The following is a 17,014-nucleotide window of genomic DNA, read 5'->3' on the forward strand; positions in this document are numbered from 1 at the left end:
CGGATCTAGGATAAAAATTTGTGGGGGTGGCTGAACTGAATTGCTGTATCCTTTGAGATTGAAGGCGAGCCTTATCAGCCGGAGGATTCAGGGGAGGCGATATAATTTCCTTTTTAACTTAGACATTTTGAGCCCATTTTTTAGCTATAAACAAATATATTTTTATGAAATAACAACAGTAATATTTTTCAATATAACTGATACATTTACAGGAGGAGGTAGTAGACACCAACCAAAACGATAATTTACTCCCAAAGAGGTCTAATAGCACTAGTTCATGGGGTGCTGTGAACTATCCATTAAAGCTAGTGGTGATTTCGCTGAACGTTTCCCGTTGTGCCTCACAACTCAAGGGGCCAGTCACAACTTGCCCTGTAAAGACAACTCTCCTTCTTCTCATAAAACTACATGCACCTACCACACACACACCCTTCACTTAAAAATTCAAAATTTAAAATGGCGTCTACAAATCCAGCCTCGGAGTCCGATTCTGGGGTGGGGACCAGAAATGTCCCCAGGTCGGTCTGCTCTCTCGTTGGCGCCCCTAAATGTCTTGACACCTGCCTCAAACTTTTCTTCATTAATTTTTGCAACATTCGCAGTCTTAGATCTAATTTTCAATTTGTAGAACACCTCTCCTCTACACGAAACACACCTGTCTGAGGAAAACAGTAGCCTCTTCTCTGTTCCCTCCTAATTTCTCTATCCTCATTTTTGCTCCAAAGCTGGATGCTCATTTTTGCTCCAAAGCTGGATGTTGTGTTAAGTGCACAACGACTTAACATGCTCTCGTGTCCACACTCTTGAATCTTTCGAGTTTTCCACCATCTGGCTTAGACTCAACAGTCACTCTCTAACTAGATTTATCTGTTGAGTTTTTCACAATCCGGCTTAGACTCTAACTAAATTTATCTGTGCTGTCTACCTCTCCTCTGACTATAGTAAATTCTTTGACTATTTAACTTCGAAAGTGGAGCATATTCTCTCCCTCTTCCCTTTTGCGGAGATCTCTATCCTTCGAGATTTTAATTTTCATCACCAGCTTTGGCTTTTCTATCACTTCATTGACCATCCTGGTGAACTAGCCTTCAACTTTGCTATCCTCCATGACCTAGAGTAACTAGTGCAACACCCTACTCGTACTCCTGACCGTATTGGAGACACAGCCAACATTCTTGATCTCTTCCTTACCTCTTAATTCTTCAGCTTATGCTGTTACCGTATTTTCTTCGTTGGGCTCCTCCTATCACAACCTCATTTCTGTATCTTGTCCTATTTCTCCAATTCCTCCTCAGGATCCCCTAAAGCAGAGGTGCCTCTGGCATTTTATCTCTGCCAGATGGGGTGACCTGAGGAGGTATTACACTGATTTTCCCTGGAATGATTACTGTTTCCGTGTCAGAGACCCATCTCTTTGTGTTGAACACATAACAGAGGTGATAGTGTCTGGCATGGAGGCGTACATTCCTCATTCTTTTCCTCAACCTAAACCTTCTAAACCTTAGTTTAACACAGCCTGTTCTTGTGTTATACGTGATAAAGAGGGCGCCCACAAAAGGTACTTAAGCCTTCCATCACTTGAATCTCATGCACCTTATATTTCTGCCCAGAATAATGCAAAGTCCGTTCTTAAACTTGCCAAACACTCCTTCATATATAGAAATTATCAATATCTTTCAAACTCTAACTCTCCTCGTGACTTCTGGCATCTAGCCAAAAACATCTCCAATAATATTATTTCTTCATCTTTCCTTCCTTTATTTCATCCTGATGGCACCACTGCCAACTCATCTGTTTCTAAAGCTGAACTCTTCCCTCAAACCTTTGTTAAAAACTCCACCTTGGATGATTCTGGGCTTGTCCCTCCCTTTCCTCCTCCCTCTGACTATTTTATGTCTTTAATCAAAATTCTTTGCAATGATGTTTTCCATGCCCTCATTGGCCTAAACCCTCGGAAGGCTTATGGACCTAATGGGGTTCCTCCTGTAGTTCTCAAAAACTGTGCTTCCGTGCTTGCACCTTGCCTGGCCAAAGTCTTTCAACTATGCCCATCGACTTCTACCTTGCCTTCTTGCTGAAAGTTTGCCTACATTCAACCTGTTCCTAATAAGGGTGACCGTTCTAATCCCTCAAACTACCTCCCTATAGCTCAAATATCTTGCTTGTCTAAAGTTTTTGAATCTATCCTAAATAGGAAGATTCATAAACATGCCACTTCACAATCTTCTATCTGATCGCCTGTATGTCAAGGTGATATCCTGGCATTCCTTACTGAGTCTCTTTTAGAGATTTCAGTAAAACTTTTGTTGTCGCATTATACATATCAAAAGCTTTTCATACAATCTTGCACAAAGTTTTTATTTCAAAACTGCCCTCCTACGGTTTCTATCCTTCTCTCTGCAACTTTATCTTAAATTTCTTTTCTGACCGTTCAATTGCAGCCGTGGTAGACGGCCACTGTTTTTCTCCTAAATCTATTAATAGTGGTGTTCCTCAGGGTTTTGTCCTATCACCCACTGTCTTTCTATTATTCATTAATGACCTTCATAACCAAACTTCTTGTCCTATCCACTCTTACGCTGATGATACTACCCTACATCTTTTCACGTCCTTTCAGAGACGACCAACCCTTCAGGAAGTCAACAGCTGTTTGCCTCCAGTGAGCTCCTTGCAGGAAGTAAACGTCGTGTACCAACACAAATGCACTGTTGGTGATTGTAGTCACCTCAATTCAAGGTACATAGGCTTCACAACTACTACCTTGTCAAAAAGGATCACCGCTCCCCTCCAAGATGGCGCAATATGCCGCCACTACGTCAGCGAGCTTTTCTTGCCTTCCACCTTGGACATGCTTAAAACGGAAAATTCCAGCCCTTACTTCTCCCTGAAATTAGAGCAAAAGGACCATCATAATAAAGAATACTGACGACCACATTTATAACAACCCAGAAAAAGATATCGAAGATGAGCTTCTCAACGAAAATGGATTCTTCAGTGAAGGAATAGAGAATATTTTCAAAATCCCTAAAACAAAGATTATTAAGATAACACTAAACAGCTCAACAGCAGCCAAAAAAAAAACAATTGAAAAGTGGTCTTCTAGCCTTCCATATGAGTATTCCCCACTTCAACATCAGCCTAGACGAATTCATTCCAGTACTTACCTGTTTAAAGTGCTACACGATAGAAGACCATCCGACAAACAAATGCCCCAAGACAAATGATTTCAAAATTTGTTCACAATGTTCCAGCACCGACCACGAATGGAAAAACTGCAAATCAATGAAAACACAATGCATCATCTGTAATGGGGACCACCATGCCCTAGCAAAAAAATGTTTTTAAAGAAAAAAAATAATTGCAGGCAAGAGAAAGGCTCGAAAGCAAGGTAACACTCAGACATATAGCCAAATTGCGAAACACGACACCCCTCAACCACCTACCACCCAACCTATGACTAATTCTCTCTCTAGACATAGACACACATAAAAATTCAGACGTGTCTGGTTCATGCCCACTTCCTAAACTCCATTAACCCAGGAAGCTTTGGCGCTGAACTCAATAAACATTACAAGGCCAATGACCTCCCAAGTATAATTATACCAGAGGACCCACCTTCTAATGCCATTTTAAACATAATGACAAAAAATACCCCTACCAACACCTCAATATGTAATACTGCAGCCCCCACACAGCCAAGCACCAACACCAATAATATACCTTTTCAAACAAGCACAAAGACCCTTGACAATATTCCATTAATCAAAAACACTCCAATGACAACCGTCAACAACACCCAACCTGTGGACATGCCCGTATTGGAAAAGATTTCTGGCACCCACCTAGGGATGCAAATCATAACTAAAATAAAGCGAGGGATGGCCGAAAGACACTTTCAGTCTTAATTACTTAAAGTCTACAATAGATAAGGGCAAATTCAAATGGAGGTTTACTAACACTGTGTATAATGAAAAGGAAATTTATAGTCACCTTATAAATAACGATATTGATCTCGCTAACTGTTGGTGTATAATGGATGATGCTCTTTTTAACAAAATCCGAAGTGGCAAAACTGAGGAGGTAAATCAACAAAAACACACCACAGACATTCATCTAAGTAAATAAAACAACCAAGAAAGGTACTAAATACACCCACAACACAAGATCACATACAACTTCTCACAACATGGCACACACTTACACACCACACACACTAAAAATCGTACAACACAATATTCAACACTGGAAAAGCAAAAGAACCATCCTCAGTAACATATACAGAGAAATTGACCCAGAAATAATACTACTCAACAGTCACAAGATGAAAACAAATGAAAATATAAAAATACTATATTACACCACTTACCTTATCAAGTCCAGCGATGAAATGCACGACGGTTCACAGTTATTCTCGTTAAACACAACCTGAAACACAAAATAAAAGATGATTACGATACTGACATACTACAAATTGCAATAGAAACAAGTACAGGCCCAATAAACATCGCCACAACATATCTTCCACCTCGAAGACCTTATCTACCAATCCCAGATTTCCATGCAATAGCGTCCCATTCAACTCCAACTCCATGGTCAAAGTGACCATGTTAATCCATGGGTCACTTCCTCTCCCACTACCAGCCAGGATGTGAGAGAGAGAGAGAAAGAGAGAGAGAGAGAGAGAGAGAGAGAGAGAGAGAGAGAGAGAGAGAGAGAGAGAGAGAGAGAGAGAGAGAGAGAGAGAGAGAGAGAGAGAGAGAGAGAGAGAGACTCTGACAGGCAGATTCTTTTCTCAAATTTTAGTAATTTATACGTAAGTATAGATTTCTGTTAGAAATATATTTGCATGAAATGTAAATTCTATATGGACAGAGAGAGAGAGAGAGAGAGAGAGAGAGAGAGAGAGAGAGAGAGAGAGAGAGAGAGAGAGAGAGAGGTGGTGTGTGGAGAGCAAGGTTCTCATTGACACATAGGATCTAATCCCTTAATTTGCCCAGCACAAGGTTTGGCGGGAAATCCCCGAAAAAGCCAAAGCCTAAGTGATCTTCATAAAATGGTCAGACCATAGGAAGAAATCAAACAAGATGTAAAACTTAAAACAAAAAAACAAATACATACATCAAGCAAACTACCTTGGAAAACTCAATGAAAGAGTGGATGACTGCAATAACCTCAACTATGGAAAAACATATACCAACCAGAACAAACAAAACACAGAAACCTATATACAACCAATGTATAAAAGAACTGTAATGGTGGGCGAAACGATTAATGGAATATAGTTTAAAATCAGAATGGACCTGTACAATATATATCACTTATAAAACCATAAAACACATCATTGTAGAAGAATGCAAAAAAACTGAACATAATTAATTGGGGAAAATAAAATAAGCCAAGCACAGACACTCTATAAAGATCCAAAGAAATTCTGGTAAAACATAAAACAACTAAAAGGTAACACATCAAATCAAACACAGTATCTAATACAAGATAACAAAAAGATAATATGAAGAAAAAGACAAAGAAAATATCTTCAGAGAAATCTGGAGTAAAGTCTTCAGAATAAGCCCAACATCAAGAGAACGATCAAATAGTTAACACATATATCAACAACAATATATTAGAAATACTTCCTTACCATCAAGGAAACCCAGATAACCTAAATAACAACAACTACTTAACATCCCAGATCACAATACAGAAAGTTAAAAACATTATAAAGAAATTAAAAAATAACACACCAGGACAAACTAGAATAAATAAAACCATTTTACAGAATCTACCCAATGAAGTTTTAGAAATATTCACTAAACTTCTTAACTTTCTATGGGATATTTCCTAAACATATTCAGACACTCTAAAATAAAGTTGATTCCTAAACCAAATAAACTAACAACAGACCCCATCTCACTACTTGAAGTACCGGGCAAAATCTATGAAGAAGTAATCAACATGAGAGTTAGAACATTCCTAGAAAACAATGATATACTACCTGACTCACAACATGGTTTCTGCAAACACAGATTAACAGACACAGACCTAGCGACTATCACAGAAACCATTTCAAAAGCCGTCTCAGACAAAAAGCAATGTTGTATAGTTCTAAGAGATGTCTCCAAGGCATTTGACAAGGTAAGGATAAATGGTCTCAAATACAAATTACAACAGATACAACTCCCTAAAATAATAACAAAACTACTTTGTAGCTTTCTCGACAATAGATCAGCCTCTATTTCACTAAATAGCTTCAAAGGCCAAAGATTTCAACTCCACAGTGGTGTACCACAAGGAAGCAGCCTATCACCCACAATTTATACAATATATACATACGACATACCCCCAACAATTACAGATGGGATAAACATACAATACGGAGACAACATTACACAAATCATAACTCAAGCAAGCAAATCAAGAAAAATGCTGACAAAAAAGATAGAGAAGGAAATTAAAAACATAAATAATTTTGAGAACAAATAAAAACCAACACATCAAAATTCACTATCCTCCCCATAGCTTTATTGAGGACAACCCCGTTAACATTGAAGGAAATATAATACCCTACTCTAATGAAGCAAGCGTACTAGGATTAAAACTCTGTCCACGTGGATACAGCAAACATGTCACCAAAAAGCTTCCCTTGCACTCAAAGTAATAAAACGCTTTGAAATGCTAAACACCAACATAAAAATACACTTAGTTAAAGCATGTGTCCTTCCTATCCTAACATACCCAACCTACACACTTAATGCACTCTCAAAACAACAAATGCGTTCACTACAACGAATACAAAACAGAGCATTGAGGTTTGCACACCAAGAGAAATATCCATATACAAAAACGACAGAACTGCACTCACTATCTAACCTGTATTCTCTAAACATCACAATCCATAAAAGAGGAAACACAATTAAACAAAAAACTGAGAACATCGTTAAGGATACAACATACATTACAGCAATAGATGGTTACAAACACGAAACTGAACACAATTGGTTCAGGAAACGTATAAAGTATCTTAACAAAATTAGCCCACCCCCCATGTTCTCAAAATAGCACACTTACCAGGAATACCTACCTTGCAGACATATGACATAAAACATACATCATCACACCAACACCACATGATCTGGAATATATAGTATAACAACTAACAAACAAGGCACATGGATGGTTTGCTCACTCCTCTGCTCTGCACCCTGAGTTACTGGGGAGGATGTGTGGCCTCTCTAACGGTCGTGTAGAGCATGGTGGCTCCAGTTACCACTTCCCCTCCCCAGCAAGGGGTGGTATACACCGGCGCTGTCTGCAGACAGACACTCCCAGTGAGATCTAATAGCACTAGTTCAGGGGATGCTGTGAACCTTCCATTAAAGCTAGTTGTGATCTCGCTGAATGTTTCCCTTTGTGTCTCACAACTTATGGGGGCCAGTCACAGCCTACCCTCTAATAACAACTCTCCTTCTTCACACGAAACTGCAAGCACTTACCACACATACACCCTTCACTTCAAATCAAAATTAAAAAGAAAAATGGGACCCGAAATAAATGCCTCGGAGTCCCCTTCTGGGGAGGGGACCAAAAAATGTCCCCAGGTCTGACACCTCTCCTGTTGATGACCACAAATGCCTTGACACCTCCCTCAACTTTTTCTACATTAACTTCTGCAACATTCGCGGTCTTAGATCTAATTTTCAATCTGTGGAACACCACCTCTTCTCTACTAAACCTCATCTTCTTTTCCTCACCGAAACACAGCTGTCTGAGGCAACTGACAGTAGCCCCTTCTCTGTTCCCCTTCTACTTTCTCTATTCTCATTTTCATTCCAAAGCTGGATGTTGCGTCTATGTGTGCAATGACCTAACTTGCTCTCGTGCCCACGCTCTTGATTCTTCCGAATTTTCCACCATCTGGCTACGACTTAACAGTCACTCTCAAACTAAATTCATTTCTGCTGTTTATTTCTCCCCTAACTCTTCTGACTACTTAACTTCTAAAGTGGAGCACAGTCTGTCCCTCTACCCTTTCGCTGAGAATTCCATTCTTGGAGATTTCAATGTTCACCACCAGCTTTGGCTTTCCTCTCCCTTCACTAACCACCCTGGTGAACTAGCCTTCAACTTTGCTATCCTCCATGACCTAGAGCAACTGGTGCAACACCCTACTCGTATTCCTGACCGTCTTGGAGACACGCCCAACATTCTTGATGTCTTCCTCACCTCTAACCCTTCTGCTTATGCTGTCACCCTTTTATCTCCGTTGGGCTCCTCCGATCACAATCTCATTTCTGTATCTTGTCCTATTTCTCCAATCCCTCCGCAGGATCCCCCAAAGCAAAGGTGCCTCTGGCGTTTTGCCTCTGCCAGCTAGGGAGACCTGAGGAGGTATTATGCTGATTTTCCTGGAATGATTATTGCTTCCGTGTCAGAGACCCATCTCTTTGTGCTGAACGCATAACAGAGGTGTTAGTGTCTGGCATGGAGGCGTACATTCCTCATTCTTTTTCTCAACCTAAACCTTCTAAACCTTGGTTTAACTCAGCCTGTTCTCGTGCTATGCATGATAGAGAGGTTGCCCACAAAAGGTACTTGAGCCTTCCATCTCCTGAATCTCATGCACTCTATATCTCTGCCCAGAATCATGCCAAGTCTGTTCTTCAACTTGCCAAACACTCTTTCATAAATAGAAAATGTCAAAATCTTTCAAACTCAAACTCTCCTCGTGACTTCTGGCATCTAGCCAAAAACATCTCAAATAACTTAACTTTTTCATCTTTCCCTTCTTTATTTCATCCTGATGACACCACTGCCATCTCTTCTGTCTCTAAAGCTGAACTCTTTTCTCAAACCTTTGCTCACAACTTCACCTTGGACAATTCTGGGCTTGTCGGGAGGCTCCTTCTCCCTCTGACTATTTCATGTCTACAATTAAAATTCTTCGTAACGATGTTTCCATGCCCTTGCTGGCCTAAACCCTCGGAAGGCTTATGGACTTGATGGGGTCCCTCCTATTGTTCTCAAAAACTGTGCTTCCGTGCTTGCACCTTACCTGGCCAAACTCTTCCAACTTTGTCTATCGATTTCTACCTTTCCTTCCTGCAGAAAGTTCGCCTACATTCAGCCTGTTCCTAAAAAGGGTGACCGTTCTAACCCCTCAAACTACCGTCCTATAGCTTTAATCTCTTGCTTGTCTAAAGCTTTTGAATCTATCCTGAATAGGAAGATTCTCAAACATCTGTCACTTCACAATCTTCTGTCTGATCGCCAGTATGGCTTCCGTCAAGGTCGCTTTACTGGTGATCTTCTGGCTTTCCTTACTGAGTTTTGGTCATCCTCTTTTAGAGAGGATGTAGCGTTAGACATATCAAAAGCTTTTGATAGAGTCTGGCATAAAGCTTTGATTTCAAAACTGCCCTCCTACGGCTTCTATCCTTCTATCTGCAACTTTATCTCAAGTTTCCTTTCCGACCGCTCTATTGCTGCTGTGGTAGACGACTACTGTTCTTCTAAACCTATTAATAGTGGTGTTCCTCAGGGTTCTGTCCTGTCACCCACTCTCTTTCTATTATTCATTAATGACATTCTTAACCAAACTTCTTGCCCTATCCACTCCTACGCTGATGATACCACCCTACATCTTTCCACGTTTTTTCAGAGATGACCAACCCTTCAGGAAGTCAACAGATCACGCAGGGACGCCACGGAACGCCTGACTTCCGATCTTTCTAAGATTTCTGATTGGGGCAGAGAAAATCTAGTAGTTTTCAATGCCTCAAAAACTCAATTCCTCCATCTATCAACTTGACACAACCTTCCAGACAACTACCCCCTCTTCTTCAATGACACTCAACTGTCTCCCTCTTCCACAATGAATATCTTCGGTCTGTCCTTTGCTCATAATCTTAACTGGAAACTTCACATTTCGTCTCTTGCTAATACAGCTTCTATGAAGTTAGGTGTTTTGAAGCGTCTCCGCCAGTTTTTCTCGCCTCTCCAACTGCTTACTCTGTATAAGGGCCTTATCCGTCCCTGTATCGAGTTCTCTTCGCATGTTTGGGGGTCTCCAGTCACACAGCTTTGCTTGATAGGGTGGAATCGAAAGCTCTTCGTCTCATCAACTCCCCTCGTCTCACTAACTGTCTTCAGCCTCTTTCTCACCGCCGAAATGTTGCATCCCTTTCTATCTTTTATTCCTATTTTCATGGTAACTGTTCTGCTGATCTTGCTAACTGCATGCCTCCCCTTCTCCTGGGGCCTCGCTGCACAAGACTTTTTTCTTCCTCTCATCCCTATTGTGTCCAACTCTCTAATGCAAGAGTTAACCAGTACGCACAATCATTCATCCCTTTCATTGCTAAACTCTGGAACTCCTTCCCTGCATCTGTATTTCCGAATTCCTACAACTTGTCTTCTTTTAAGAGGGAGGTATCGAGGCATTTGGTCCCCTAATTCTGGCTGACGGTTTTGGCACTTTTTACACTTTTTAGAGAGCCAGCACTCAAGTGGGCCTTTTTTTTTACTTTCTATTTTTTGCCCTTGGCTGGCCCTCTTCCCTAAGTAAAAGACATCTGGCAGCGGAGAGAAGTTGAGAGGAAACAGTACATCCATCCATAATTCCATAACACATCCACCATTAAATCTAACTTTGTATTCAAAATAAAATAACATACACAAACAAACAACACAAGACACTATGACAGTTTTTATGCGCCCTCTGCTCTGCGCCCTGAGTTGCTGGGGAGGATGTGTGGATTCTGCCGTTATCATTTCCCCTCCCCGGTAAGGGGTGGTGGACACCGGCACTGTCTGCAGACAACCGGCAGCGGAGAGAGGCAAAGCAGGAAATAAAAAAAAAAAAAAAAAAAGACATCAGTTTGATAAAGAGCCTAAAACATAATGTAAAGCAAATGGAGTATAGGCAAGGGACGAAGCACTCCGCAAGAGAAAAATAGTAAGTATTAGCAAGACGGTTTGCCCATCACCTTTACACTCCCACTCACTTTATTTCCTTTCTCACCATAACCCTCAACACTTCCCTTTCCACCAACTTTAACTCTTCATAGTTTCACCCATCTTTTCTATCCCCCCCTCAACTCAACTCAACAGTCTCCCTGGAGTTCTCTCGAAGATGGCAAGCCAGCAGCATCACGGCCAGATCAAGTGGTACAACTTTAAGCGCAGCTATGTTTTCATCAGTGACTACAATACAAAAACAGATGTTTTTGTACATTTCTTCTGCCTAAAGCGGTCTTTACAAAAACGTCTCCTTCGTGAAGGTGATAAGGTACACTTCACCGTCTACAAGGAAGACAAAGGACTGGAAGCCCGAGATGTTGCGAGGACCGGCAACAACACCAAAGCATGTGCTTCAAGCCCAAAACCACCTCTCAGGACATGGGGATATGGAAGCTAAGATAACAGCTTGCATTTGCACGGCAAAAGTCCTTGCTGGCAGCAACGTCCGTCGCTTGCAAGTTCTTATCCCATTCCTGCTGAAGCACAACGGTCTACCTGGTATAAGGATCCCACAACAAGCCTTCGGAACCTCATACTCCCACACACCAAAACCGCCGAAAAGTCACCAGCCGCTTTGCCAAGATGACAATCAACCTTGCCGTGAAGACCCAGTGGAAGAGACTGCGACCGTCGAAGAAGTGGAGGAGGAAGAAGAAGAAGAAAAAGAAGAAGAAGAAGACGAGATCGTCGACGTAGAAGGCAGCGACTCGGACCAGTCACTTCTGATTGTCGAGCCTCCACCAGCAGACGAAGATGACTGGACAACACACAAGAAAAATAAGAAGAAATCTACCTCCAAAAAACCGGCATCCGAAGCCAAACCGACTCCCCAACCAAGCCCACGGGGGAGACAGTTGACCAGGACGACGCGGTGGAACTACACACCATCCACTACCAGCTGAGAAGGAAGAACCCTGGCACCAGACGTGAAGACCCACAGCCCAACAAGATGACCTTCTCAGATATAATAAAGGGATTCGACAAGTACAAGCAAGACAGGATGAAATGGATAACAAACCAGCACACGGTCCATCAACTTGCACACCGTGGAGGACTCATGTAGACATCTTCTCCACCCCTGACGCCACCAACATCGACGCTGCGGCCATCCTTGACAAGACCTTGCCACCCCGCCCATCAACCTAAAGAAGCTGCCGAAGTAACCAACTGCACCACCTCTGTTGAAGAACAGTAGCTCAGCAACACTCATCATCATCTTGCACCTGGGTCAAGCCCCAGTGACTTTATTCTTTTACTAAAGCTCCCTTCTTATCACCCATCTATTCTTCTCCTGTCCCCACTTCCTCCCTGTCCGTCTTTTCTATTTAAGTTCCTGTTCCTGTTCCAGTCTCCTCACTCTTCTCCTGAAGAAGGTCCAGACAGGACCGAAAGACGTCTCGAGAGCAATATGGATTTTGGCGCACTCCTCCAAAATCTACAACCAGACAAACGCATCCTTGTGCAAAAAATACAAAAACTTCTTTCAAAAGGAATAATGCTCAAGTTGCTATAGACTTCAACAACACATGCATACTTAACGGCCTCCTCCCGAAATATATATATATATATATATATATATATATATATATATATATATATATATATATATATATATAATACTTTTTCTCAACTTTTTGCAGCAGAGGCAAGAAAGAGATCGTTGCAGCTATTGCCTTGTGGAGCATCTCTAACTGCCTTACAGTTGTATGCAAATACAGGCACTTCCCTTTTAAAACGTGTTCTGTTACCCCGATTTTGATCTTACACGACTTGAAATTTATTAATATATAGTCTGTTAACACGAAATGTTCGATATTACGCGAGTTTGATTTTCCCGCCTACTCTGGTTGAATATCCCGCCGCCAGAGCGCGGGAGAGCCGCTGTGACTGACTCCAGTGCTCCCACTCTCTGCCTGTTGTACTCATTGTGAAGCTAGCCCTCACAGCGTAAACTCACAGACCATTTTTTGCAGTTTTGTTAAACTCGTGCACTATGTCACCCTTCAAATGTATTACTAGTGTGTTTGTTTAGGAATTTTTGTAAAAAAAATTCGAAAATAGACGGACTTTCCCGAGGTCCAGGAACGTAACCCCAATTATTACTATTATTTCTTCTGGAGAAATTATGTTCTGTTATCACGATTTCTGTTAACACGACGTCTCCAGGAACATAACCCTAGTGTTAACGGGGAGGTGACTGTACATTGCCTGAAATGTTAAAAACCTTTGCTGAGTACAATAAAGAATCCCTTTCTTAAGGCCTGTGGACTACCGGTACTGTACTGAGTACTGGGGCCGGATCCAATAATCAAGGTTGTTGTTTACTGTATGTTGGTAGGAACAACCTTCGTACCAACCTCCCGCTCGCATAGCAACTCTCGTCTAATAGCATCCACAAAGTTTGGTTGCTTTTGGCGGGTGGGGGTTGCTAGCCCGCCTAAGAGTGCTCATTGGCTCCCAGGGATGATACGTCACTACAGTGTTGTCACAAGAATATGCAATCAAATATAAGGCGGCTTTAAGTTATCCTTTTTCTGGGGCTGAGGAAGTCATATGCCATTGAGGATTGCGTGCTCCACTGAGTCCTTCTCTGCCAGATGAAGTTCCAAAGCAAGTAGTTCATGCCCAAGGAAGCACTATTTCATTAGTTGTTCACTATTACTCAGCACCACGGAGTCAAAGTGATCCTCATGGCATGATCCTATATGAATACAAAGATATGATATTCATTATAGCAGGCAATAGAGGAGTGGAAATATAAATATCGTGGTGAAAGCAACACGCAAGCTAAAAGGGTCACAGGAAGAAGCGGCCGACGCCGGTGGGTGTAGCAGGATATAACGATGTGTCAGGACGTAGTGGGCCCCGCGCACAGTGCTGCCAACCTAGCGCTTTTGGGGCTAAATCTAGCACGTTTTCCTGTTACTTAGCGGCGAGTTTTTCTATTTAGTGGCTTAGCGCTTTTTTTTTTTTTTAGCTGAAAATTTAGCGCAATATGACTCATTTCAGTACGTGTTTTCCTCTCCATCATGTATTTTTTTTTTTTTTTTAGCTATCATGTGATACCAGTATCCCAGACGCCTGATGTATGCATTTCTAACAAGCAATGGTGATTGAATTACGTGATATTAATGATATTATAGATATGTAATGCTTTATCAATAAAAGAAAATCAAAGAAATCATGATGGATGGATGGATTTTAATTTTAGGCGCCGCAACATCAACGGTCATATGGCGCCGCTACGATATTTTACTTAATACAATGTAGTTTATAAAAACTAAAAGAAATAAAAAATGATAAAATCAAAGGTAACAAACAATACTAAAACTACAATAAAATTCAATAAAACATTAAAAATACATATAATAAAATTAAATAAAATGCATAAAATAGCTAAAACAAGTAAAAACGATAAAATTAATGGTAATTAAAAACAAAAAGCTACAATAATATACATAAAACATTAAAATACATATAATGAAATTAAATAAAATTCACAACTTTGGGAGAAGGCCACCTTCTCCCAAAAATCTAAAAACGTCATGGCCTTGGGCCAGACACTTTGGTCCAAGGACCTTTGAGATATAATAGACACCGCTATCTCTACCGCGACAGCGGTAGAGGTAGCGGTGTCGTAACTCTATCAAACTAGGGCACTCTACCAATAGGTGCCGCACGGTAAGCGGCACCAGGCAGTCATCACAGTAAGGTTGAGGGTCCCTGGTCAACAGGTACCTCTGTGTAAGGTACGTGTGACCTATACGCAGTCGCGCCAATAAAGTCTGTAAACGTCGATCTCGAACATGGGTGTATGTCCAGTGAGGGATAGAGGAAATAGTGATCTCTCCCATTTTCGAGGTTGCGACCCCCGTTAGCCATCTCCTCTGCCAGATTGCTGCAACTGCCTCACGAATTAGAGGAAAGACATCTCGAAACGGAACAGACGCAGGAGATGGAGCGCGACTTGCTGCCTCTTTAGCGAGGCGATCTGCGTGTTCATTCCCTGGAACACCAACGTGACCAGGAACCCAACAGAACCCAACACGATATCCTCGTTGTGTAAGAAGGTATAGCCACTCCAGGGCTGATAAAACCAAAGGGTTAAAGGATATAGTGCAAGAGAGAGAAGTAAGAGCACTGCGACAGTCACTAAAAATTGTAAAAGACGAAACCGGTAGAGTAAAAATTATTTGTAAAGCTAGGACTATGGCAGACAGCTCCGCAGTAAAACGGATGCCACTGAAGGAAGGCTGCCAGACCGATAAAAAGAGGAAAACCACACTAAATCCAACGCCTGAGTCGGATTTGGAGCCATCAGTAAAAACAGGGATATCATCAGAATGCATAAAAAGTGTTCTAAAACCGTGTGTGGGACAGAGCTGGCAGAAAATCCTTCTTGCCATCCATGGCAGGGCATAATGAGATAACAGGAAGCTGCCAATAACCAACTCGCGGGAGACGGAAAGAGTACACAGGAGTGGGGTCGATAGATAACTCTGCCATGAGATTTGCAACACGTAGGCCAAAAGGTTTAGGGAGACTCGGTCGAGTGACATACGCCTGCGAGCGCGAGTCCCGCAACATTGACACACAGGGGACAAAATCAGGCAGACGGTGGGTGCGAAACCAACACCGGAGCATCGAAGACTGGCGCCGGAGGTCGAGCGGCCAGAAACCAGCATCCACTAGAAGGCTAGGTATTGGAGATGTCCGAAATGCACCCGTAGCCAAGCGGACCCCAGCATGATGCACGGGGTCAAGCGAGCGTAGTCGTGCATCTGTTGCGGATGAGTAGATCTCACAGCCGTATTCCAGCTTCGGAAGTATGAGTGTACGGTGAAGCAACAGCAACGTGTCCCTGTCCGCACCCCAAGAGGTATGACTTAAAACCCGAAGAAGGGATAGTGCCTGCCGACAAGACGCCTTAAGAGAGCGAAAATGGGGAACCCAGGTGAGACGGTTGTCAAATAAAAGGCCAAGATATCGAGTCGCCTCCACGCATGAGAGGCGTCTATTGGCGAGGTATAAATCCGGGTCTGGATGGACACCACGGTTGCGACAAAATGCATGGCTACGGTCTTCGAGGTGGAGAATCGAAAACCGTTCATGTTGGCCCAACTGGACACCCTATTGATCGCCAGTTGGAGCTTGCGCTCAATCAGTGACATCCTAGAAGCAGCAAAAGAGATGCACAAGTCGTCCACATATAAAGAACTGTGAATGCCATCCGGTAGAGTATCTATAACACCATTTATTGCAACTGCGAATAGCGTAACACTAAGAATACTTCCCTGTGGGACACCGTCATTTAAAGCTGTAGCATCGGAGAGAACACTCCCAACTCGAACCCGTAAAAAACGTCTGGATAAAAACTGCTGGATAAAAATAGGAAGGTGGCCACGAAGGCCAAAATTAAACAAAGACTGTAAAATGCCATGACACCAAGCCGTGTCGTAGGCCTTCTCCAGGTCAAAAAAGACTGTTACTTGATGGTGGTGATTAGCGAAGGCCTCACAAATGGAAGACTCTAGGGATAAAAGAGCATCAGTAGTAGACCTCATCTTTCGGAAGCCGTACTGTACCGGTGACAAGTACTTCCCTCTCCAAATACCACATGAGTCTTATATTTACCATCTTTTCTAACACTTTGCAAATACAGGACGTTAAAGATATAGGACGGTAGTTCGTAGCCTGGAGATTATCTTTCCCAGGCTTCGGAAATGGGAGAACCACTGCCACAGCCCAAGAAGATGGAAAGTCACCGGTATGCCAAATCATATTATAAAGATTTAAAAGAAAGTTAAAAGCAGTGTCAGACATGTGGCGCAAGAAGGCATAAGGTATATCATCTGGCCCAGGAGAAGAGTCGTGACACTGGGACAAAGCAGTCCGCAACTCGGAAGCAGAGAAAGGGACATTATAAGACTCCTCCAGCGGAAGAAAAGTTTATGCCGAGAGATTCCATTCTCTGGCGGTGACGTGCGCCCGGAGC

The 17,014-nt window shown here is 42.2% G+C and overlaps 1 protein-coding gene across 1 annotated transcript; it reads left to right on the forward strand.

Moving 5' to 3' along the window:
* Positions 1–4,589: 4,589 nt before the first annotated feature.
* Positions 4,590–11,416, forward strand: LOC123508179 (Y-box-binding protein 2-A-like). Its single transcript, XM_045261712.1, has 3 exons — positions 4,590–4,648; positions 6,027–6,135; positions 11,132–11,416. The coding sequence occupies exons 1-3, from the start codon at positions 4,590–4,592 to the stop codon at positions 11,414–11,416; spliced, it is 453 nt and encodes a 150-aa protein (XP_045117647.1).
* The last annotated feature ends 5,598 nt before the right edge of the window (positions 11,417–17,014 follow it).

Source organism: Portunus trituberculatus, chromosome 24 (assembly GCF_017591435.1).
Source record: "Portunus trituberculatus isolate SZX2019 chromosome 24, ASM1759143v1, whole genome shotgun sequence".
NCBI classification, from domain to species: domain Eukaryota; kingdom Metazoa; phylum Arthropoda; class Malacostraca; order Decapoda; family Portunidae; genus Portunus; species Portunus trituberculatus.

Excerpts from the sequence above, each read along its gene's own strand:
- LOC123508179 (XM_045261712.1), top strand. The coding sequence starts at position 4,590 with ATGGTCAAAGTGACCATGTTAATCCATGGGTCACTTCCTCTCCCACTA. Across the intron at positions 4,649-6,026 it reads CTCCCACTACCAGCCAGGAT|ATTAACAGACACAGACCTAG; the intron begins GTGAGAGAGAGA and ends CTGCAAACACAG. Across the intron at positions 6,136-11,131 it reads TCTCCAAGGCATTTGACAAG|ATGGCAAGCCAGCAGCATCA; the intron begins GTAAGGATAAAT and ends GTTCTCTCGAAG.